The sequence below is a fragment of the Heterodontus francisci genome, chromosome 6 (assembly GCF_036365525.1).
Source record: "Heterodontus francisci isolate sHetFra1 chromosome 6, sHetFra1.hap1, whole genome shotgun sequence".
Lineage (NCBI taxonomy): Eukaryota > Metazoa > Chordata > Chondrichthyes > Heterodontiformes > Heterodontidae > Heterodontus > Heterodontus francisci.
In genome coordinates this window covers 6,155,628-6,181,548 of record NC_090376.1, presented here as the reverse complement: position 1 = coordinate 6,181,548, position 25,921 = coordinate 6,155,628, and the positions used below count along the sequence as shown (strand labels likewise).

General features: G+C 49.0%; 1 protein-coding gene across 6 annotated transcripts in view; it reads right to left on the bottom strand.

Moving 5' to 3' along the window:
• Nucleotides 1–5,332: 5,332 nt before the first annotated feature.
• Nucleotides 5,333–25,921, bottom strand: part of folr (folate receptor) — a 73,013-nt gene continuing 52,424 nt past the window's right edge. For 4 of the 6 annotated variants that reach the window (XM_068033036.1, XM_068033033.1, XM_068033037.1 and 1 more), the window contains 3 exons: nt 20,175–20,363; nt 12,941–13,076; nt 5,333–11,778 (listed from right to left, as the gene is read on the bottom strand). In XM_068033036.1, the coding sequence (XP_067889137.1) occupies nt 11,480–11,778; nt 12,941–13,076; nt 20,175–20,363 (624 nt within the window). In that variant the 3' untranslated portion in view covers nt 5,333–11,479. The remainder of the gene's footprint in view (nt 11,779–12,940; nt 13,077–20,174; nt 20,364–25,921) is intronic. The other 2 variants (XM_068033034.1, XM_068033035.1) reach the window with 1 other exon arrangement.

Below are 25,921 nucleotides of genomic sequence, written 5' to 3'. Positions count from 1 at the left end.
CTGGGAGTATGATGTTATTGCTATTACTGAGACTTGGTTGAGGGAAGGGCATGATTGGCAACTAAATATCCCAGGATATCGATGCTTCAGGCGGGATAGAGAGGGAGGTAAAAGGGGTGGAGGAGTTGCATTACTGGTCAAAGAGGATATCACAGCTGTGCTGAAGGAGGGCACTATGGAGGACTCGAGCAGTGAGGCAATATGGACAGAACTCAGAAATAGGAATGGTGCGGTAACAATGTTGGGGCCTCCCAACAGCGAGCGTGAGATAGAGGTACAAATATGTAAACAGATTATGGAAAGATGTAGGAGCAACAGGGTGGTGGTGCTGGGAGATTTTAATTTTCCCAACATTGACTGGGATTCACTTAGTGTTAGAGGTCGAGATGGAGCAGAATTTGTAAGGAGCATCCAGGAGGGTTTTCTAGAGCAGTATGTAAATAGTCCAACTCAGGAAGGGGCCATACTGGACCTGGTGTTGGGGAATGAGCCCGGCCAGGTGGTTGAAGTTTCAGTAGGGGACTACTTTGGGAATAGTGATCACAATTCCGTAAGTTTTAAAATACTCATGGACAAAGACGAGAGTGGTCCTAATGGAAGAGTGCTAAATTGGGGGAAGGCCAACTATACCAAAATTCGGCAGGAGCTGGGGAATGTAGATTGGGAGCAGCTGTTTGAAGGTAAATCCACATGTGATATGTGGGAGGCTTTTAAAGAGAGGTTGATTAGCGTGCAGGAGAGACATGTTCCTGTGAAAATGAGGGATAGAAATGGCAGGATTAGGGAACCATGGATGACAGGTGAAATTGTGAGACTAGCTAAGAGGAAAAAGGAAGCATACATAAGGTCTAGGCGGCTGATGAAAGACGAAGCTTTGAAAGAATATCGGGAATGCAGGACCAATCTGAAACGAGCAATTAAGAGGGCTAAAAGGGGTCATGAAATATCTTTAGCAAACAGGGTTAAAGAAAATCCCAAAGCCTTTTATTCATATATAAGGAGAAAGAGGGTAACTAGAGAAAGGATTGGCCCACTAAAGGACAAAGGAGGAATGTTATGCTTGGACTCAGAGAAAATGGGTGAGATTCTAAACGAGTACTTTGCATCGGTATTCACCGAGGAGAGGGACATGACGGATGTTGAGGTTAGGAACAGATGTTTGATTGCACGAGGTCAAGTCGGCATAAGGAGGGAGGAAGTGTTGGGTATTCTAAAGGGCCTTAAGGTGGACAAGTCCCCAGGTCCGGATGGGATCTATCCCAGGTTACTGAGAGAAGTGAGAGAGGAAATAGCTGGGGCCTTAACAGATATCTTTGCAGCATCCTTAAACACGGGTGAGGTCCCGGAGCACTGGAGAATTGCTAATGTTGTCCCCTTGTTTAAGAAGGGTAGCAGGGATAATCCAGGTAATTATAGACCGGTGAGCCTGACGTCAGTGGTAGGGAAGCTGCTGGAGAAGATACTGAGGGATAGGATCTATTCCCATTTGGAAGAAAATGGGCTTATCAGTGATAGGCAACATGGTTTTGTGCAGGGAAGGTCATGTCTTACCAACTTAATAGAATTCTTTGAGGAAGTGACAAAGTTGATTGATGAGGGAAGGGCTGTCGATGTCATATACATGGACTTCAGTAAGGCGTTTGATAAGGTTCCCCATGGCAGGCTGATGGAGAAAGTGAAGGCGCATGGGGTCCAAGGTGTACTAGCTAGATGGATAAAGAACTGGCTGGGGAACAGGAGACAGAGAGTAGCAGTAGAAGGGAGTTTCTCAAAATGGAGACGTGTGACCAGTGGTGTTCCACAGGGATCCGTGCTGGGACCACTGTTGTTTGTGATATACATTAATGATTTGGAGGAAAGTATAGGTGGACTGATTAGCAAGTTTGCAGACGACACTAAGATTGGTGGAGTAGCAGATAGTGAAGGGGACTGTCAGAGAATACAGCAGAATATAGATAGATTGGAGAGTTGGGCAGAGAAATGGCAGATGGAGTTCAATCAGGGCAAATGCGAGGTGATGCATTTTGGAAGATCCAATTCAAGAGTGAACTATACAGTAAATGGAAAAGTCCTGGGGAAAATTGATGTCCAGAGAGATTTGGGTGTTCAGGTCCACTGTTCCCTGAAGGTGGCAACGCAGGTAAATAGAGTGGTCAAGAAGGCATACGGCATGCTTTCCTTCATCGGACGGGGTATTGAGTACAAGAGTTGGCAGGTCATGTTACAGTTGTATAGGACTTTGGTTCGGCCACATTTGGAATACTGCGTGCAGTTCTGGTCGCCACATTACCAAAAGGATGTGGATGCTTTGGAGAGGGTGCAGAGGAGGTTCACCAGGATGTTGCCTGGTATGGAGGGCGCTAGCTATGAAGAGAGGTTGAGTAGATTAGGATTATTTTCATTAGAAAGACGGAGGTTGAGGGTGGACCTGATTGAGGTGTACAAAATCATGAGAGGTATAGACAGGGTGGATAGCAAGAAGCTTTTTCCCAGAGTGGGGGATTCAATTACTCGAGGACACGAGTTCAAAGTGAAAGGGGAAAAGTTTAGGGGGGATATGAGTGGAAAGTTCTTTACGCAGAGGGTGGTGGGTGCCTGGAACGCGTTGCCAGCGGAGGTGGTAGATGCGGGCACGATGGAGTCTTTTAAGATGTATCTAGACAGATACATGAATGGGCAGGAAGAAAAGAGATACAGACCCTTAGAAAATAGGCGACATGTTTAGAGAAAGGATCTGGATCGGCGCAGGCTTGGAGGGCCGAAGGGCCTGTTCCTGTGCTGTAATTATCTTTGTTCTTTGTTCCTGGGGTACTGCTCCCTCATCCCAGCACAGGCAAAGCAGTTCATGTAGTGCTGAGAATATAGCAGGCTTGGCACTCTTGATTATTTCAGGGGTAATGCCGTCCTTTCATGGGGCTTTTCCACTGGCTAGAGAATCAACGGCATTGCTGAGTTCCGATTTTGTTGGCTGTTCGTCCAGCTCATCCATGACTGGCAGAGAGTAGGCTGCATTGAGGGCGGTATCAGTGACAACATTTTCCCTGGAGTACAGTTCTAGGTAGTGCTCAACCCAGCGGTCCATTTGCTTGCGTTTCCCCTGATTTAGACATGCGCAATGCCAATATCATCACCCTCTATAAGAACAAAGGTGACCACAGTGACTGCAACAACTACCATGGAATCTCCCTGCTCAGCATAGTGGGGAAGGTCTTCGCTCGAGTCGTTTTAAACAGATTCCAGGAGCTGGCTGAGCGTGTCTACCCTGAGGCACAGTATGGCTTTCGAGCAGAGAGATCCACCATTGACATGCTGTTCTCCCTTCGCCAGCTACAGGAGAAACACAGCAAACAACAGATGCCCCTTTACGTTGCTTTCACTGATCTCACCAAAGCCTTTGACCTCATCAGCAGACGTGGTCTCTTCAGACTACTAGCAAAGATTGGACGTCCACCAAAGCTACTGAGTATCATCACCTCATTCCATGACAATATGAAAGGCACAATTCAGCATAGCGGCACCTCATCAGAGCCCTTTCCTATCCTGAGTGGCGTGAAACAGGGCTGTGTTCTCGCACCTACACTGTTTGGGATCTTCTTCTCACTGCTGCTCTCACATGCGTTCAAGTCCTCTGAAGAAGGAATTTTCCTCCGCACAAGATCAGATGCCAGGTTGTTCAACCTTGCCCATCTAAGAGTGAAGACCAAAGTACGGAAAGTCCTCATCAGGGAACTCCTCTTTGCTGACGATCTGCATTAACATCTCACACTGAAGAGTGCCTGCAGAGTCTCATCGACAGGTTTGCGGCTGCCTGCAATGAATTTGGCCTAACCATCAGCCTCAAGAAAATGAACATCATGGGACACGACGTCAGAAATGCTCCATCCATCAATATCGGCGACCACGCTCTGGAAGTGGTTCAAGAGTTCACCTACTTAGGCTCAACTATCACCAGTAACCTGTCTCTAGATGCAGAAATCAACAAGCGCATGGGAAAGGCATTCATGCTATGTCCAGACTGGCCAGGAGAGTGTGGGAAAATGGCGCACTGACACAAAACACAGAAGTCCAAGTGTTTCAAGCCTGTGTCCTCAGGACCTTGCTCTACGGCAGCGAGGCCTGGACAACGTACGTCAGCCAAGAGCGACGTCTCAATTCATTCCATCTTTGCTGCCTCTGGAGAATCCATGGCACCAGGTGGCAGGTCCGTATCTCCAACACAGAAGTCCTCGAGGCGGCCAACATCCCCAGCATATACACACTACTGAGCCAGCGGCGCTTGAGATGGCTTGGCTGTGTGAGCCGCATGGAAGATGGCAAGATCCCCAAGGACACATTATACAGCGAGCTCGTCACTGGTATCAGACCCACCGGCCCTCCATGTCTCAGCTTTAAAGACGTCTGCAAATGCGACATGAAGTCCTGTGACATTGACCACAAGTCATGGGAGTCAGTTGCCAGTGATCGCCAGAGCTGGCGGACAGCCATAAAGGCTGGGCTAAAGTGTGGCGAGTCGAAGAGACTTCGCAGTTGGCAGGAAAAAAGACAAAAGCGCAAGGAGAGAGCCAACTGTGTAACAGCCCCAACAACCAATTTTATCTGCAGCGCCTGTGGAAGAGGCTGTCACTCTAGAATTGGCCTTTATAGCTACTCCAGGTGCTGCTCCACAAACCACTGACCACCTCCAGGCGTTTACCCATTGTCTCTTGAGACAAGGAGGCCAAAGAAGAAGGAGGTTAGCGTGGTCCAACCTTTTCAGGCTGATGACCACATTACGATTTTTGATCCTACCGAGGGGCTGGTGAGCAAATTTTGAAAGGTAACGGAATTAAAAATTTAACTTACTAATAAAGACAACAATAAATGTGCATTTTGTGAAGAAGCTTTAAATGAAAAGACTAATTTATTGACTTACTTTCTCGTCACTATGTTGAAAACTGATTTAGTGACAAACCTGACATTGTTTTTGCATGCATAAGCAATGCATAAGCAGTCAATCTGTGCCCACACACTTGATGTTGTGATGCAGAGTATTCTGGATTGATTAACCTGCGTCAGGTCAGGATTGATCTTGATCTCTATCTCTCTCCCTGTGTTCCCCCCATCCCGCCCTCTCTCTCTGCCTCTCTGTCTCCGTTCCCCTGTCCTCTCTCTCTGTTTCCCCCCTCCCCTCTGACAGTTGCACTGAGCGTGAGCGCTCAGCAGAACAGCTTTGTTATTGGTCAGTTTGTTTAAAAACATCGCACTGAGTTTCACAGCTAACAGCTGCGGATGCAGGAATGCACTTGACAACATTGGACAGATTCGGGGTTTTCCAACGGGCTTTTAAAAAAAGTCAGAAAACCCCGAATCTGTCAAAGTTGGGAAGCGCGATCCTGCTTCAGCAGCTGTGAAACTGACAGCGCCATGTTTTTGAAAAGGCCGGTCTGCAAGAGGACAATGGGAAATTTTCCATCTCCAGTGACGGACCCTGGCAAGGATGAGGAACAGCCCCAGGTACAGTTTACACCTGCGGGCCGAATGGAAACCTTTGGCGGGCCAGATCCTGGCTCGCGGCTGTATGTTGGACAACCCTAGGGTAGATAGAGCATGCCTGACAAATCTGACTACATTACTGGACAGGGGAATGTCAATGGATGTTATTTATATGGACTTCCAGACGGCATTTAATAAAGTTCCCCATAAGTGGCTGTTATCTAAAGTTGAAGATCATGGAATTGAGGACAAATTATTGACCCGGTTAGGATATTGGCTGAGTGGCAGGAGACGGAGAGTATGGATAACGGGAAGGTACTGTAATGGGCAGGATGTGATTAGAGGTGTCCTGCAAGGATTTGCGTTGGGGCCTCAACTATTCACTGTATTCATTAACCATTTATATGATGGGATAAAAAGCCACAAATCGAAATTTGCCAATGACACAAAGATAGGTGGCAGTGTAAGCTGTGTAGATGGAAGCATAAAATTATAAAGAGATATTGAGATTAAGTGAATGGGCAAAAATGTGGCAAATAGATTGCAATGTAGGCAAATAGGAGGTCATCCACTTTAGACCTAAGAAAGATAGAACAGGGTACTTTATAAATGGCAAAAAGCTAGAAACAGTGGCGGTCCAAAGAGACCTTGGGGTCCAGGTAAATAGATCATGAAAAAATCATGAACAGGTACAGAAAGTAATCAAAATATCTAATGGAATGTTGTCTTTTCTATCTGGAGAATTAGAATACAAGGGGGGGAAGACATGCTACAGCTTTACAAAGGCCTGATGAGACCACACCTGGAGTTACTGAGAGCAGTTCTGGGCACCACACCTTAAAGGATAATATTGTCCTTGGACGGAGTGCAATGTAGATTGACCATAATAATACCTGGACTCCAAGGGTTAAATTACGAGGAGAGATTACACACACTAGGGTTGTTTTCCCCTGGAATTTAGATGGTTATCAGGTAATATGATCAAAGTTTCCAAGATATTAAAAGGAACAGAAAAGGTACATAGAGAGAAATTATTTCTGCTAGGGAGTGTAGGACTAGGGGCATAGTCTATAAAAGATAGAGCCAGACCTTTCAGAAGTAAAATTTGGAAACACTTCTACACACAAAAGGTGGTAAAAGTTTGGAACTTTTATCCATGCATGACATTAAGTCAAGTTAATTTTAAATCTGAGATTGACAGGTTTTTGTTAACCAAAGGTATTAAGGGATATGGGGCAAAGGCGAGTATCTGGAGTTAAGTCGCATATCAACCATGATCTCATTGAATGTGGGAACAGGGTCAAGGGGCTAAAGAGCCTACTGTTCCTGTATTTTTATGCAACAGTAGGAATAGACTGGATGTTGGACGTTGCTTCCTTCCAAGAGTACTTTGGAATGCATTGCCAGCTGGTGCGCTAGGTGCTGACTCGCTACATTCAAGAGGGAAGCTGGCCAGGTTCCTGACTGAGGCTGAGATCACATTATATAGAGCTAAGTGTCTATATAGGTGATATTTAGTCTGAGAGATTTACTGGACTAGTTCCAATCGACTGAGGACATAAGAGGGGAATTTCCAAGAGTATTTTTTTCCCTGGGTTTTTTTGCGTCTCCCAGGCGATTACACTGTTGTGGGGCATGGGGGTGGATGGGAGGTACGAGAGAGATGTTTAGTCATGGTGTTCTGATCATCATAGTCAAGGCCGGGCTTGGACAAGCTGGCATTTTCCTGCCCATCAATTCCTTATGTTCGCTAGTTTTTAATTTTTACCAGTGTTGTTTCATCAATTTATATTCACTTTCTTGGCATCATTTGAACTAATATTTCAAATTCAACATGATACACATCTTAAATAGATGAATAGAGTACAAAAGCAGAGAAGCTATACCAACCTTTTATAAAACACTAGCTGGGTCTCAGTTTTGGTAGTGTGTACAATTCTGGGCACCATATTTTCAGAAGCATATCAGGACCTTGCAGAAGGTGCAGGGGAGATTTACAAGAATGGTACCAGGGGTGAGGGGCTTCAGATATGTGGAGAAATTGGGATTATTCTCCTTAGAGCTGAAAAGGTTAAGAGGAGATTTGATAGAGGTGTTCAAAATTCTGAGGGCTTTGGATGCATAACCTGCTACATAAACCTGAGTGAGCTTAACCAAAATTCTACTGCCCTTATCCGAACTTGCACCAAAAGTCCCCTGCACCCATCGCCCCCTTGCTTACAATGTCTCCAGGTCCAGCAATGCCTCAAATCTAAAATTCTCACACTTATTTTCAAATCCCTCCAGCTTTGCCCCTCTCCACCAATCCTGCAACCGGAGATCTCGGCGCTCCTCCAATTCTAGTCTCGTCAATCCTGATTTTAATCGCTCCACCATTGGTGGCTGTGCCTTCAGCTGCCTGGGCCCTAAGCTCTGCAATTTCCTCCCTAAACCCCCTCTCTCATCTTTTAAGAAGCTCCTTAAAACCAACCTCTTTTACCTGTCCTATTTGCTCCTTATCCAGCACAGTATCAAATTTTGCTTGATAGTTCCCATGTGAAGTGGCTCACGATGTTTTATAACATTAGACTTTATGACTCTACACAAATGCATGCTGTTGCTTATAGAGTGACTTGTCACTTTCTCAGAGTAATTGTTTCCTCTCGCAGATGATTGACAACCAGAGGCGATTAGCAAAAGAACGAATGGCGAGATGAGGAAACAAGTGGTTAGGATCTGGAATGCACTGCCTGAGAATGTAGTGGAGGCAGATTCAATTGAGGCCTTCAAAAGGCACATGAAAAGAACAAAATTGCAGATCTTGCAGAGATCCAGCACGGACACAACAAACCAGACAGCCTCCTTCTGTGCTGTAACCATTCTGTGATGCTAATTGGATAGCTCTACCAGAGTCAGCACAATGGGCTAAATGGCCTCTTTCTGTGCTGTATGATTCTCTGATTCTTAAGGAAAGCAACAGTGTATTCAGGTCAATTGGGAGACAACCACCAGTATTGTGTTTCTCTACAGAATTCTTTAGTTCCTTGATTATTTTCTTCTTTTGAAGTTGGACACATATTTAAGCTCGACTCAAAGTGCAACGGTCAGGAAACATACAGCAAGTCATATAGTTCTTATAATCACAGCACATCGTCTGTGGCACTGCTCACACTGGAGGATGAGGGGTTTAAAAGGAGAGGAACATTACACACTCAACACTCCCACTTATACAGTGCCTTTCAATCTCAGGACATTCCAAAGCACTTTAGAGCCAATGAAGTACTTTTGAATTGTCTTCACTGCTGTGATATAAGAAACACAGCAATCAATTTGGACACAGCAAGATCCCACAAACAGCAATTAAAGTGACCAGATAATTATGTTCTCTTTTTTTAAAAAATATCTGCTGGTTGAGGGATAAATGTCTCCGGGACACTGGAGAGAAGTATCCTGCTCTTTTCAAAATTTGCCACAAGATCTTTTATAGCCATCCAAGGGGACAGACTGGGCCTCGGTTTAATGTCTCACCCGAAAGACAGCACCTCTGACATTGCAGCACTCCCTCAGTACTGCACTGGGAGCGTCCACCTCGATTCTGTGCTCAAGGATGCTACGCACTGAGCCACAGCTGAGCTTTAGGTACCACAATGGAAAACAAGTTATTATTCTGTTGTTAAAGTGCTTTAATATTACATAGTCTAATTGCATTTAAGTAACCACTGTGCAGACACAGAGATCAACTACAAAGGCTAGACTTGTTAAGCAAACTGCAGCTAAGTTCGTATCAATTTCAATTAAGAAGCTGCAGACATTGATTCAAGTGGTGCTCTGCTGAGTTCCTGTACTTTATATGAAGTTTGATAATAGAAGGTTAAGGATGACACTTGAATTATAACAGACAGGAAATGGGGCCGTATGGGTTTTTACCAAGGGACAAGTAAATTGCACTTATCATTTCTGTCTTCATTAAAAATAGTCTGATATTTCCAAGTTACTCATGTTAACAATGACTTGCATTTATATAGCACCTTTAACATAGTAAACCGTCCTAAGGTGCTTCGCAGGAGTGTAATTAAAAAAAAAAGTGACTCCAAGCCACTTACAGAAATATTAGGACACGTGACCAAAAGCTTAGTCAAAGAGGTAGATTTTAAGAGCATCTTAAAGCAGGGGAGAGAGGTTGAGAGGCAGAGGGGTTTAAGGAAGGGAATTCTAGAACTTAGGACCTCGGCAGGTGGAGACCCAGCCACCAATGATGGAGCGATTAAAATCAGGAATGTGCGAGAGACCAGACCTGGAGGAGTGCAGAGGTTGTAGGGCTGGAGGAGGTTACAGAGCTAACCCAATTAAATAAAAAGGACAGACATGCATTTTTATAGCACCTTTCTTGACTTCAGGGTATCTCAAAGAGCTTTACAGACAAAGAAGTGCTTTTTAAGCGTAGTAGCTGTTGTAATGTAGGAGATTCAGAAGCACAGCAAACTCCCACAACAGCAACACAAAAGCAAAACACTGCGGATGCTGGAAATTGGAATCAAAAGCAGAAAATGCTGGGAATACTCAGCAGGTCAGGCAGCATCTGTGGCCAATAAAACAGAGTTTTACTAATAAAAGGTCGCAGACCTGAAATGTTAACTCTGCTTTTCTCTCCACATATGCTGCCTGACTTGCGGAGTATTCCAGCATTTTCTGCTTTGGTCTTACAAACAGCAATGTGCTAAATATCCCGATAATCTGATGTTTGTTATGCTGATTTTGGGAATCCATAGCAGCCGGGACACTGGGAATAACTTCCCTGCTCTTCTTCCAAACAGTGTTATGGGATCTTTTACACCCGACTGAGAGCCTGGGGTGGGGGACCTCGGTTTATTGTCTCATCTGAAAGACAGCACCTCAGACACTGCAGCACACCCTCAGTACTGGGAGTGTCAGCCTAGATCATGTGCTTCAGTCTCTGGAGCGGGACTTGAACGCACAAGCTCCAGAGGGGAAAGTGATACCCACTAAGCCACTATTGACAGCAGGATTAAGAATTGCCACAGCTGTTGTCTTACCACTGCCATAGTGAAGATTAACGCACTCAACACAGACTGAGAAATGATAGGACCCTTCACAAAGTCTCTGCTACACTAAATTACTTCCACAATCACCACCCATGATAACACATATTGCCACATGTCTGAGACTAAGAACACAAGCTTTTTCTCAAAGATCTTCTTTGCTGCTTTTACCAATGCGCTCTCCATCCACTAACATGTTCAACCGTTTATTTAATCATCATTTAAGCTCAGCTCTGGTGTCCTTAATCACCATCCCAGCTGAGACGAGCACAGATCAGGGACTTCCCTACTCTAGTGGCAGCCAGGCTATCAATCACAGCTCAGCGAGTAGCACTCTTGTCTCAGAGTCAGAAGGTCAGGGGTTCAAGTCTCACTCCAGCACATAATCTAGACGGACACTCCAGTACAGTACTGAGGGTGTGCAGCACTGTCAGAAATGCCATCTGTTGGATGAGACATTAAACCGAGGCCCCTTTCTCAGGTAGACGTAAACAATCCCACAGCGACTACTTGAAAGAAGAGTACAGATACTTTCCCCAGTATCCTGGCCAATATTTATCCCTCAACTTGATTGCTAAAAACAGATCATCTGGTCATTATCACATTGCTGTTTGTGGGAGCTTGCTGTGCGCAAATTGGCTGCTGCAGTTCCTTATATTACAACAGTGACAGTAGCTAAAAGGTATTTAATTGGCTGTGAAGCACATTAGGATATTCTGAGGTAATGAAAGGTATGATATAAATGCAAGTTCATTCGTTCTTTTTACCCCTACCCGTGCAGTGGGCTTCTGTGCGAGTGAAGTGAAGTGAAGAGCTGAACCTCCCTCCCTCCCACTCCCGCAAGCCCCAGAAAATTGTCTCAGCAACTCAATGAGAAGAGCAAACAGACTGGTTAAATCGCCAACATTGAAGTAAATGCACAAGAGGAGAGGTGTTGCATTTCATCAGTGCAGTCCTTCCTGGCTTCATCAGCAAAGCTCGGACAAGGCAGAGACCATAAGCACGGTCAGGAACAGTGGGATGGTCAGTTTGACAGTGGGAGAGGATGCAATCAGGCCCTTCTGGATGGCGTAGTACCGTGACACCTCCGCGTTCGGGTTCGGCTTCGAGGTTGCATCGAACCACAAGGCAATGCACCTCCCACTGCCACGATCGTACTCCGTGTGCTTGTAGGATTTGCTCCACAACTTCTCGCAAAGGTCCTGCGGAGTCGGGAATATTTCCGAAAACCTCTGGCATTCAGTATTTTCTGGACAGCGGTTTATCCCTGAAATAATAAAAAGAAACAGAAACACAGTAAGGAAAAGGTCCCAAAAGCCACAGACCGAGCTAACCGAAATTAAAGAGAGATGGGGAAGAGGGAGGGAGAAGAGGAGTGGAATGGATGGACAGAAAGCATCTTTCAAGAATTCAGGGCGTTCCAAAGCATTTTACATCTCATTTCTTACTTTTACGGTGTAGTCACTACTGTCATGTAGGAAATGAGGGGAAAAGTTTAGGGGGGATATGCGTGGAAAGTTCTTTACACAGAGGGTGGTGGGTGCCTGGAACGCGTTGCCAGCGGAGGTGGTAGACGCGGGCACGATAGCGTCTTTTAAAATGTATCTAGACAGATACATGAATGGGCAGGAAGTAAAGAGATACAGACCCTTAGAAAATAGGCGACATGTTTAGCTAGAGGATCTGGATCGGCGCAGGCTTGGAGGGCCGAAGGGCCTGTTCCTGTGCTGTAATTTTCTTTGTCTTTGTTCTTTGAGGCAGCCAATTTGAACACAACATTGTCTCACAAACAGCAATATGACAATGACTAGATAATCTGTTTTGATAATGTTGGTTGAAGGATAAATATTGGACAGGGCACCAGGGAGAATACGCTGGACTTCTTCCAAACTGTGCCATAGGATCTTCTATGTGCACCTGAGAGGGCAGATAGGACCTCAGTTTCACCGGTCTCATCCAAAAGGTGGCAGCATCAACCTGGATTACGTGCTCAGGTGTCTGGAGTGGGACTCGAACCCACTCTGGCAAGAGCACTACCCACTGAACCACGACTGACCCTTAGGTCACACAATGGAAAACACAAACTATTATTCGGCTGCTGAAGTGAACCCTTTAACGTTGTGTAGTCTAATTGCATTTAAGTAACCAATGTGCAGACTGAGGTTAACTGCAAAGGCTAAGGACTGTTGAACAAATGTTCGTATCAATTAAGAGGCTGCAGACATTCTGACTTAAGGTGTGCCCTGCTGAGTTCCTGTACGCCCTCCCTCAGTACTGGGAGCTGGACGTTGTGCTCGAGTCTTTGACTGGCAGAGCAGGCTCGAGGAGCCAAATGCCATACTCCTCCTACTTCTGCTCTTATCTTATTTTCTCATTCAGACCGAACACATAGCGAAGTGTTTCCGCCCAGGGGCGAGAGACAGACTCACCAGTGCTCCAGTCCCATCCCTTATGCCAGTTCACCATGCACGTGTGATCCTCCAGGCAGTCCGTCCACCATTCTTCACAGTCTGTCTTGCAGATTGGGACATCCAGAATCCGTTCCTTCCTCCAAGACTGATCAACCTGCCACACATGTAGAAAAATGACAAGTCATACTTCAAAAACAAAACTTGCTGCGAGAGCACAGAAAAGGTACCACCTTAAAAAACACTAACAATGGAAGGAAACAGAAAATCAGAGTGATAGGGCGCTGTTCCGAACGTCAGTTCCGCACTCAACATTCTTTTGGGTTCGGTAGTATCAGTCACTCGCACAAGCAGACTTCACGTTCCCCATGTTCGCTCCCTCATACAATCAAACGATAGTGAAGCCAACTATCAACAAGATCTCTTGCGCAGGTTCTGCTATAATCTATAATATCACAAATAAGTGGGAAGTGAGAGTACACACCCAAATGGTCAATAAGTTTGGTATTCTAACAAACTTCCTCAGTCAATGTTCTTAGATGACTTGCATGTTCCTGGCAACTAACCCTTTGAATATCAGTAAAATAACAAATTAAACTAAAAATCTCATTTAGGTCAAACAGATATAAATCATTAAATGTTACACTTTTTCAACCATTCACACATCAAATCACTACTAACAAACCAAGTTAGATCACTTTTCCACACTGTCCAATCAGGTATAGCACGGGGTTAGATATGGAGTAAAGCTCCCTCTACACTGTCCCATCAAACATTCCCAGGACAGGTACAGCACTGGGATTGGCTGCTCTCTGATTTGGGAGCCTGAGTGCATCAACGAGGTGCAGCTGACTGTGGCTGTGTGCAAAGGTTGGAGACTGCAGGCTGTGTGACTGCTGCAAGAGGGAGACTCAAACTGAAACAAAAGTTTTTTCCAAATTTCAACAAAGGAAGGAAGGCAGAGAACTGGAAGCTCTTTTTGTGAGTTTGCTTAGCACTGAAAGTCTTTTTCATTGATTGTTGGGGGTGGGGAAAGAAGAGACCTGAAGACCTTGGGTGGGGCTGTATTGTTCAATAGGGAGCTCCCTCCCCACCCCAACTACTAAGCCTGGGACAGCTGGAGCTGCCCAGGTGAAGAGACTTATTATCTGAACATCGAAGGAGGCGTGTGCCTGGGCAGCTTACAACTGACCCAGGTGAAGACATCACCCCACCCTCCCAACTGGAAGACCAGCTACAAGACTTGTGCAATACTAACAAAGACTGATTCCTCTTGGCCTTCCTCACCCTCAGCCTCTTCCCCTGTGCTACATCCTTTAAGTGTTACATTTTTGATTTATTGTATTTGCTCTTTTCTTTTTTTTTGCTCTCAACAAAGTGCTTGTAACTCTTCCACCCCATGACTTCTCAGTCCTCTCCGGTGGCGGGGCCCTCCTATGCTGCAGCAGCTGCTCCTGTGGCCCCGTCACCATTTAAAATCTTAACATCAAAGCATAGGGTGAAGAGTTACACCCACCCTAACATGACTATTGAGGCTTGCGTTAAGGCAATGGCCGTGGTTGTCAGCCCCTCGGCCATTGTTGCAGCCTCAAAGATGTATGGGAAGGCTGTGTTCTTCCTGAAGACCGAGCGGGCTGTGTCCCTCGCCCTAAGTACGGGGCTCACAGTGGGTCGGATTTTCCTGCCAGTGGACCCTCTGGGGGTCACTGCGCATCGGGTAAACTTGTCGAACGTCCCACCCTTAATTCCTGATGAGCTCCTCCTCCCCCACCTACACCATCTGGGGGAGGTGAGGTTAGGGATCACCCCAGTCCCGCTCGGTCTTCGGGAGCACAGCCTCCGACATGTCTACTCCTTCCGCCGCCAGCTATTCATGTAGCTGGCGCGGGAGGTGGTCTTGGAGGGCCACTTCGGTATAGAGTTTCAGGGGATGGCCTACCGCGTCTTCTGGACCTCGGATGGAGTGCGGTGCCACGTCTGCAAGGGGGTGGGGCATGTTCGTAAGAACTGCCCCAACCTCCCGGCTGCCAGCTCCACCTCGGCGGCCCAGTGTGGTTCCACAGCACCTCCTCCCACTCCCCCCACACATCCAATACACACTGCTCAGTCGGTTCAGGAGGCTGTGGTTTTCACAGCCTCCGGCGGGGAGGGGAGCGTCCGTCCGAGTGGAAGGAAGACGCGGGGAAAAAAGAAACATCATGAGGCGCGTCCCCTGGACACTTTGACACAACCCGAGCCTGAGCTCAGCCCAAAGCCCATTCCCATGGAATCCACCTGTCCCAGGGCTGGGCTCAAGCCCAGGGTGACTAAAAAGGAAAAAAAGGGTGCGGAAGCGGAGGTCTCTGATGACATGCAGGTCTCTGAGTCTCCGCGCCCCAGTGTGAAAAAGAGGAGAAGGCACCCCTCCACAGAAATAGTGCAGGGCCCATCTGTTGGAGGGGAGCTGTCTCCTGTTTCAGGTCCTCAGGTTCCCCCTACCGCCACCACCAAGGCTACAAAGTCCGGGCAGGAGCTCCCTATTCCTCAGGATGGAGGGGAGGGGAAGGCCCCGGTACATGAGGCCCCTCCTGAAGGAGTAAGTGGGGCCCTGCTTGTGGTGGGGGAGCCTGGGGACGCCGCCCATTCCGCCACTGCTACTGGGTCGGGTGCCCGAAATGAAGGGGAGGGCGACACCCCAGAGGGTCAGCCCTCCCAGCCGGAGTCCACCACCAACCAGGAAACACCCGACCTGGTGAAAACTGAGAATGCTGCCCCATCTGCTGGACCTGTGGGTGCTGGCGAAGCAGGAGATGGCCTCCTCTCTCTGCCTCCGGTCTCGGCTCCGGCTGGATTTCCGGAGTCGGGATCTTATGTCTCCCCTGGACCACTTATTGGCTTGGGACGGAGGTGGAGGGGGGTTCCGCGCTGCTGGTACCCACAGGCTCCAGTTTCACAATAGAACCCAGAGAGGACTCCTCCGCCATCGATCCTGGGGGTGGGATCGTGACGGAGGCAGGACCAGCTGGCGCGGCCGGGATGTCCGCCCCACAGTGTGTGGTGGATGTGTCGGCCGCTGGCGGTGACGACCCGGAGGAGGATGGGGATTCGGTGTGGGCCACGGAGGATGATCTTGATTCCATCGCCAGTGAGGTGGTGGAGTCCCTCGTGCCTCCCACCGAATCTCCTCTCATCCCCACGGCGGAACTCCGGGATTTCCTCGCGGTTTGCAGGGGTTGCCGCGATAAAGTTCAGCTGGCCCTTGGCTATTGGTCGAATCTGGCGCTGATCATACAGTCCGTTCGTGCCGCCCTGAAGAAAGCGGGCAAGCGCGCGGACGTGAAACTGGTTGAGAGGCGCCGTTTTAATGTGTTCCTCAATGGGTTGCTGGGGGAGTGGAGGGCCAGGTGCACTTCCACTCCCTCCTCACAGTGAGGTGTTGGTGACGGGTTTTAAGTACCTTTGACATGAAGATAACCATAGCCAGCCTCAACATCAACGGCAGCAGGGGGTCTCACCGCAGATTTCACAATCTCTTAGTCCTCAGGGAAGGGAGATAGGCGGTGAGCTTTCTGCAGGAAACCCACACCATTCCGGGAGACGAAGCCACCTGGCTCCTGGAGTGGTAGGGTGGGGTCTACATGAGTCACCTCACCCCTATTTCTAGTGGGGTGGCTATCTTGTTGGCCCCGACATTTCAGCCGGAGATCTTGGGGGTCAAGGAGCTGGTGCCGGGCCGCTTGCTCCACCTCGCCGTTCGCCTGGGTAGCGTGCCGCTCCACTTTGTGAACGTGTACGCACCCAGGCCCGGCGCGTTGCAAGCGCGCTTCTTTGAAGAAGTGTCCGCTCTCTTGAGCTCCATCGATAGCGGCGAGTGCATCATCCTCGGGGGGGATTTTAACTGCACCCTCGAGGTGGGGGAGCGCTCCGGTCCCTAGCGCGGCCAAGCATCGGTGGAGAAGTTGAGGGGACTGATCAGCTCCCTCAATTTGGTGGACGTCTGGCGGAATCTCCATCCCGACTCCAGCGCCTTCACGTGGAGGTCTGGAGGAGGGGGGTCGCGAATCGACCGCCTCTACATTTCGCAGGCGTACGTCTCCCGCGTCTCGGTGGCCTCCATGCGGCTGGTGCCATGCTCGGACCACCACCTGGTGTGGGCGGAGTTCATTCCGCTCCGCACGCGGGCAGAGTCCGCGTACTGGCACTTTAACAACCGGCTGCTAGAGGACGTGCGATTTCGGGACTCGTTCTGTCGATTCTGGGCCGACTGGAGAAGGAAGCAGGGGGGCTTCCCCTCCTTGAGGCTATGGTGGGATGTGGGCAAGACTCACATCCGCATCTTCTGTCAGGAGTACGCGAAGGGGTCGACCAAGAGGCGGGAGGCCGAGATCGGGCACCTTGAGAGGGAGGTGCTCGACTTGGAGTCCCGCCTCGGTCATGCCATCGCGGACCCGGCCCTGTGGCAGGCGTACAAAGAGAAGAAGGGCGCGCTGAGGGACCTGCAGCTCATAGGGTCCCGAGGCGCGTACGTGAGGTCGCGGATTCAGATCCTGGAAGATTTGGACCGCGCCTCACCCTTCTTCTACTCGTTGGAAAAATGGCGGGTGGTCCGTAAGCAGCTCGTCGAGCTGCTGGCCGACGACGGATCCTCCATCACGGATCCGGAGGGAATGGGCCTCCTGGTCCGTACTTATTACAGTGCGTTGTTCTCTCTGGATCCGTCCAGCGAAGATGCGCGCAGAGTTTTGTGGGAGGACCTGCCGCAGGTCAGCCCGGAGGGCGCCGAAGGATTGGAGGCTCCGCTCACGTTGGCGGAGCTGACCGGCGCCCTCCACCAGCTCTCAAGGGGCAAATCCCCAGGGCTGGATGGGTTGACCGTGGAGTTCCTCAGGGCGTTCTGGGAGACGATTACGCGCAGGTCCTGGGGGAAAGCCTGGCGACCGGGGAGATGCCCCTCTCGTGGCACAGGGCGGTCATCGTCCTGTTGCCTAAGAAGGGCGATCTCCGCCCGCTTAAAAACTGGCGTCCGGTCTCCCTCCTCAGCACGGATGATAAGATCTTTGCCCAGGCTATGTCTACCCGCCTGGGCTCCGTGCTGGCCCACATGATCCACCCCGACCAGTCCTACACGGTCCCGGGCTGGTCCATCCAAGTCAACATCCACCTGGTCCGGGACCTGATCCATCTTTCCCAGAGGACTGGTCAGTCAGTCGCCTTTCTCTCCCTCGATCAGGAGAAGGCGTTCGACAGGGTGGATCACGATTACCTTTTCGGGACTCTGCGCGCTTTCGGACTCGGGCCGCATTTTGTGGCCCGGGTCCGACTTTTATACGCCGCCGCAGAGTGTCTAGTCAAAGTTAACGGGTCCTTGACGGCGCCCCTTCGCTTTGGGAGAGGAGTGCGCCAGGGGTGCCCCATGTCCGGCTAATTGTACACCATCTGCGTGGAGCCCTTCCTGTGCCTGCTTCGCAGGAGGTTGACGGGATTGGCTCTGCGCGAGCCGGCCATGCGGGCCGTCCTCTCGGCTTACGCCGACGACGTGCTCCTCGCGGTCACAGATCCCGTTGACTTGCGGAGGATGCGAGACTGCCAGCAGACCTTTTCTGCCGCGTCCTCCGCGAGGATCAATTGGGAGAAATGTTCCGGACTCCCTGGTTGGTCAGTGGCGGGTGGACTCCCTGCCGGAGGAGATGACACCTTTTGCGTGGAGCACCACGCACCTCCTCTACCTGGGAGTCCACCTTAGCCCTGCTGAGGAAGCCTGGCCGGCAAACTGGCAGGAGTTGGAGGCGAAAGTCACCGCTCGGCTGGGGCGCTGGACAGGACTGCTCCGAGTGCTTTCCTACAGGAGCCGAGCGCTGGTCATAAACCAACTGGTGGCCTCCATGCTGTGGTACCAGTTGGTCACTTTGGCCCCGCCCCCTGTATTTGCCACCAAGATCCAGAAAAAACGCGTCGATTTCTTCTGGGGCAAGAGGAAACACTGGGTCTCTGCCGCGGTCCTGAGTCTCCCGATCGAGGAGGGCGGCCAGTCGCTGGTGTGCGTCCGCACCCAGGCTGCGACTCTCCGCCTTCGGACCCTGCAGAGATACCTGTACGTCGAGCGTCCTCCCAGATGGTGTGCTCTGGCGACGTATTTTTTCCGCCAGTGTCACTGCCTTCAAGACGACACGCAGCTCCCGGTGGAGTCCGTTAGCCGCGCCTCTCTGAGGGAGTTGCCTGTCTTTTACCGGGATCTATTCCGAGTCTGGAACATGGTCGCCTCCAGTCAGGGCGCTCCCCCGCCAGCGGAGGAAAGCACCTCGGCTGTCCGGGCGGCCGACTCCGGGGACGGTCCGGCGGGCGGAGAAGTAGCCGAAACCCTCGGGACGCCCCTCACTGCGGGTGGCGAGGGGGCTCGGGAGAGCGGAGCGCTCCTGGCCGAGCTGACCCCCGCTCAGCCGGAACTGCTCATCGGACCCAGGCCCCGAAACCCTCCTCGGGAGCCGGTCCCGCACAACCCGAGCCGCCTCTCGGAAATGCCCTCCGTGCCATTCCAATCGGCACGGAGGGTTTCCTGTACGGGCTGCTCCTGCACACTCTCCACTTCCTCGCCCTCGTCAGCCGGCCGGACACACCCTGGCGGTCCGCGTTGCCATCTGGCGGCGAGGGGAAACCCCGATGGAGGTCTCTCTACGCGGGAGTCTTCCCCCTTTACATCGGGGACCTTGGGTGGAGGGTGTTGCACAGAGCAGTCCCGTGCAATAGACTTTTAAGTAGGTTCACGGACTCCCAGGCCACCTGTACTTTCTGCGGCCTGGACGAGTCCGTGTTCCATGTTTATACGGAGTGTGCGAGGTTGCAGCCCCTCTTTGAGTATCTGAAGGGGCTGCTCCTCAAGTTCTGGCTGCACTTCAGTCCCATGCTCCTGATCTTTGGGCACCCGGTGAGGAGGGACGTGGGCCGGGAGGAGGATCTCCTCGTCGGTCTGCTCCTGGGCCTGGCCAAAGTGTCCGCCGGTACGCTTGAGGCCTTCCGTGACCGGTGGGCACCGCAGGGACTGGAGTGCATCGTTGACGCCGAGAATGGCATTTTAATTTGAGTTTTTGTTTATTTCTGTTTTTTAATAAAGTTATTTTAAAAATATAAGTGTGTATATAAAGGGGGCCTGAGGAATAAAGGCCCCCTCGATAAAAAAAAACGGGATAGACACAGAGTAAAGCTCCCTCTACAAATCCCACATTTATTTGACCTCTGAACATTTACAAAGTGCATTCCACCACAGTTCAACGCTGCTCACCTGTGTTATCCAGGGACCCAAGTTGGGGGAGCATTCGTACAGGCAAGTATCCTGGATAAAGTGTCTCTTGCATTTTTCTGTCATGATGCCGCAGTGATTCCAGTTGAAGTTGTAGAGGTAGGAATGTTCATTATGTGCCTCTATGCTGGTATTGGCAGTACAGCAGGCATTGTCTTTCCAGGGTTCACACTGCACAAATCAAAAAAAAGAAAGCAGGGCAAGTCATCAGCAAAGATAAGGCACACAGGTTTCCCATTATATGCTTCAGGGAGACACCTCATCAAGGTATGCCCATACCTGTAAAAGATTTCACGACCCACTACTTTTAAAAACAAGTGAGTTCACAATTCAGAGACCTGAGCACCATAATTCCAGGCCGACACTCCCAGTGCAGGACTGAGGGAGTGCTGCATCGTTGGAGATGCTGTCTTTCAGATGAGATGTCAAACCGAGGCTCTGTCTGCCCTCTAGGTGGATGTAAAAGTTCCCACAGCGTCCTTAATCCACATCACCAAAACAGATGATCTGGTCATTATCTTATTGCTGTTTGTGGGATCTTGCTGTGCGCAGACTGGCTGCTGTGTTTCCCACATTACAACAGTGACTACACTTCAAGAGTACTTCATTGGTTGTAAAGTGCTTTGCAACATTGAATGGTTACAGCACAGAAGGAGGCCACTCAACTGGTCGTGTCCATGCCAACTCTCCAAGAGTTACTCAGCTGGTCCTATTCACCTGTCTTCTCCCCGTAGCCCTGCAAATCTTTTCTGTTCAAATTATTAACCAATTCCCTTTTGAAAGCCACAATTGAACCTGCCTCCAACACACTCTCAGGCAGTGCATTCCAGATCCTAACAACTCGCTGCGTGAAAAGGTTTTTCCCTCATGTTGTCATTGCTTCTTTTACCAATCACCTTAAATTGCTGCTCTCTGGTTCTTGATGCTTCCGCCAATGGAAGGTTTTCTCCCTGTCTACTCTGTTCAGACCTCCCATGATTTTGAGCACCCCCAACACATCTCCTTTCAACCCCAGCTTCTCCACTCTATCCACCAGACTGAAGTCCCTCAGACCATTCTCTCAAATTCTTGCTGCACCCGCCTTCACAACCTTCCTAAATCTAAATCTGGATTGAACCTACAAAAATATTTTAAACCCAGAATTACTCGATTATGAACTTAAAATGATGGCTATGAGCCAATATTCGACTCCATGACACCATACACCAATCCAGTGTGTCATTGGGATCGCACAAGTTTTAAGCAGCATGACTCTCTTCCTTCTACACCACGGGGAGGCACTGAGGACCGTTTGCTCAGTTTCTGCGACTAGTATTTATTATTATTTATTTATTTAGAGATACAGCACTGAAACAGGCCCTTCGGTCCACCGAGTCTGTGCTGACCAACAACCACCCATTCATACTAACCCTACAGTAATCCCATATTCCCTACCATCTACCTATACTAGGGGCAATTTATAATGGCCAATTAACCTATCAACCTACAAGTCTTTGGCTGTGGGAGGAAACCGGAGCACCCGGCGAAAACCCACGCGGTCACAGGGAGAACTTGCAAACTCCACACAGGCAGTCACCAGAATCGAACCCGGGTCCCTGGAGCTGTGAAGCTGCGGTGCTAACCACTGCGCCACTGTGCCGCCCCAGTATTGTAATTCATTGCAATGCAGCCCTCTCCGTTTATTTCAGACTATTGCCACAAAGCTTCCAAGAAAACCCACATCACTTAGGAGTGGCGCAGTGGTTAGCACCACAGCCTCACAGCTCCAGCGACCCGGGTTCAAAGACTTACAGGTTGGTAGGTTAATTGGCCATTATAAATTGCCCCTAGTATAGGTAGCTGGTAGGGAAATATAGGAACAGGAGGGGATGTGGTAGGAATATGGGATTAGTGTAGGATTAGTATAAATGGGTGGTTGATGGTCGGCACAGACTCGGTGGGCCGAAGGGCCTGTTTCAGTGCTGTATCTCTAAAACTAAACTAAGACAGAAGAGCGAGTAACTATAATTTGCCAACATGAAAATTCTATGTAGATACGATGCAAACTCTCTGTGGCCGGTGGTACAAATGTAAAGGCTCACACAAGGGAAGATTCTGCACTTAAATAAAAACAGAAAATGCTGGAAATACTCAGCAGGTCTGGCAGCATCTGAGGAGAGAGAAACAGAGTTAACGTTTCAGGTCAGTGACCCTTCCATCCGAATCGGTGCTGCTGTCATCTTTAAATGAAAAGCCTCACTCCGGGACTTGAGCAGATAATGCAATGCAGTATTGAGAATGTGGTGCATTGTTGGAAGTATCATCAGACTGGAGGCACTTAGTCATCTATAAAAGTCTTAGTGGGCTTGACAGGGTAGATGCTGAAAGCTGGAGAGTCTAGAACTAGGGATCACTGTGTCAAATTAAAGGGTTGTCCATTTAGGACTGAGATGAGGAGAAATGTCTTCACTCAGAGGGTTGTGAATCTTTGGAATTCTCTACCCTGGAGAGCTGTGGATACTCAGTCATTGAGTATATTCAAGACAGAGATCGATAGATTTTTGGACACTAAGGGTCAGGGCAGGGAAAAATACCTTCAGCTGTCTGAGCCCTAAGCTCTGGAATTCTCTCTCTAAAACTCTCCATCTCTCTCTCCTCTTTTAAGAAACTCCTTAAAACCAACCTCTTTGATCAGCCCTGTCCTAATATCTCCTTACGTGACTCGGTATCAAATTTTGCTTGATACCACTCCTGCGCAGGGCCTCGAGATGTTTTGCTATGCTAAAGGCACTATATAAATTCAGATTTTCATTGTTGAACACTGCAATTAGTCAACAACTGCATTATCATTGTATTGTGCGACTACCAGAATGGCAGCACCAGGCGGAACTTGGGGATTTATTCATCAGCAATCCCTACACAACATCAGTTGCTGATAGGAGAGTGAGGGCCTACTATATGCAAAAGAAATAACAGTTAAAACTGTTACGAAAGGCCGGAGGATTAGAGAACGTACATCAAAAGAATGCAGCACTCACTAGAATGGTGTCCTCCCTCTCCACTGGTTTAATATTTACCAATGTTCCCAGATACGAGCAACATCAAGGTCAGCTCACTTTACAGGAATACATTGAACTTGACGTGATATTATTACCTGCCAGATTGCAAAAGCTGCAGAAAGTAAATTAACTGTGCTGTAAAGAAAATATACTGCTGCCAAATTCACCTTCAGCTGTCTTATCAGCTCATTAAGTAATATCCACAGACACCACAGGAGCCAAGTCCAGATTCGAATGGGAAGGTTGGGGCGGGGGGGGGGGTGAAAAAAGAGGCAAGGAAAGGAGGAAAAGAAAGAGTTCAATAAACGGCTCAGACATTGCCGAGCATCTTCTATTCCTGATCAGGAGGGCAGGGTTCACGAGTGTGAGACTGAGCCACAAACGCACAAGGTCCCAGCTTCAGTCTGTGGTCTGCTTTCGTTCAGTTGATCCCAACTCAGGCAGCAAGTGTGTTAGGACTGGCCTCCAAGGCCCAGAACTACAAAGTCGTGCGGGAGAGGCTAAGTCTCGGGGGCGATAAGTATGAGAGTCACTAATAAATCCAATCAGGAATTCAGAAGAAACTTCTTTACCCAGAACGTGGGGAGAATGTAGGGCTCACTGCCACAGGGAGTGGTTGAGGTGAATAGTAGAGATACATTTAAGGAGAAGCTGGATAAACACACGAGGGAGAAAGGAATAGAGGGATATAGTGATGGAATTAGATGAAGAGGAGTGGCAGGACACTTGTGTGGAGCCTAAACACTGGCGAAGACCTGTAGGCGGAATGACCTGTTTCTATGCTGTGGATTCTATGTCATGTTATGTAGTTAAGGCATGGTCGAACTGAGGTGCTTATAGAACATAGAACAGTACAGCACAGTACAGGCCCTTCAGCCCACGATGTTGTGCCGAACCTTTAACCTACTCTAAGATCAAACTAACTACCTACCCTTCATTCTACTATCATCCATGTACCTATCCAAGAGTCGCTTAAATGTCCCTAATGTATCTGCTTCTACTACCACCGCTGGCAGCGCATTCCACGCACCCACCACTCTCTGTGTAAAGAACCTACCTCTGACATCTCCCCGAAACCTTCCTCCAATCACCTTAAAATTATGCCCCCTGGTGATAGCCCTTTCCGCCCTGGGAAAAAGTCCCTGACTATCCACTCTATCTATGCCTCTCATCATTTTGTACCCCTCTATCAAGTCACCTCTCATCCTTCTTCGCTCCAACTAGAAAAGCCCTAGATCCCTCAATCTTTCTTCGTAGGACATGCCCTCCAGTCCAGGCAGCATCCTGGTAAATCTCCTCTGCACCCTCTCTAAAGCTTCCACATCCTTCCTATAATGAGGCGACCAGAACTGAACACAATATTCCAAGTGTGGTCTAACCAGGGCTTTATAGAGCTGCAGCATAACCTCGCGGCTCTTAAACTCATCCCCCTGTTAATGAAAGCCAACACACCATACGCCTTCTTAACAACCCTATCAACTTGGGTGGCAACTTTGAGCGATCTCTGGACATGAACCCCAAGATCCCTCTGTTCCTCCACACTACCAAGAATCCTGTCTTTAAGCCTGTATTCTGCATTCAAATTCGACCTTCCAAAATGAATCACTTCACACTTTTCCAGGTTGAACTCCATCTGCCACTTCTCAGCCCAGCTCTGCATCCTGTCAATGTCCCATTGCAACCTACAACAGCCTTCCACACTATCCACAACTCCATCAACCTTCGTGTCATCGGCAAACTTGCTAACCCAGCCTTCCACTTCCTCATCCAAGTCATTTATAAAAATCACAAAGAGCAGAGGTCCCAGAACAGATCCCTGCAGAACACCACTGGTCACCGAGCTCCAGGCTGAATACTTTCCATCTACTACCACCCTCTGTCTTCTATGGGCCAGCCAATTTTGTATCCAGACAGCCAACTTCCCCTGTATCCCATGCCTCCTTACTTTCTGAATGAGCCTACCATGGGGAACCTTATCAAACGCCTTGCTAAAATCCATATACACCACGTCCACTGCTCTTCCTTCATCAATGTGTTTTGTCACATCTTCAAAGAATTCAATAAGGCTTGTGAGGCATGACCTGCCCCTCACAAAGCCATGCTGACTGTCTCTAATCAAACCATGCTTTTCCAAATAATCATAAATCCTGTCTCTCAGAATCCTCTCCAATAATTTGCCCACTACCGACGTAAGACTGACTGGCCTATAATTCCCAGGGCTATCCCTATTCCCTTTCTTGAACAAGGGAACAACATTTGCCACCCTCCAATCATCCGGAACTACTCCAGTGGACAGTGAAGACGCAAAGATCATTGCCAAAGGCGCAGCAATCTCTTCCCTCGCTTCCCATAATATCCTTGGGTATATCCCGTCTGGCCCCGGGGACTTATCTGTCCTCATGTCTTTCAAAATTTCCAGCACATCCTCCCTCTTAACCTCAACCTGTTCGAACATATCAGCCTGTTCCACGCTGTCCTCACAAACGACCAGGTCCCTCTCACTAGTGAATACTGAAGCAAAGTATTCATTTAGGACCTCCCCTACCTCCTCCGACTCCAGGCACAAGTTCCCTCCACTATCCCTGATCGGCCCTACCCTCACTCTGATTAAAGAAGGTGATCGTACCTCTCTATCGACCCTATTTCCTCCGGTCGGAGGGAGTCCAGAACAAGGGGTCATGACTTTAAAGA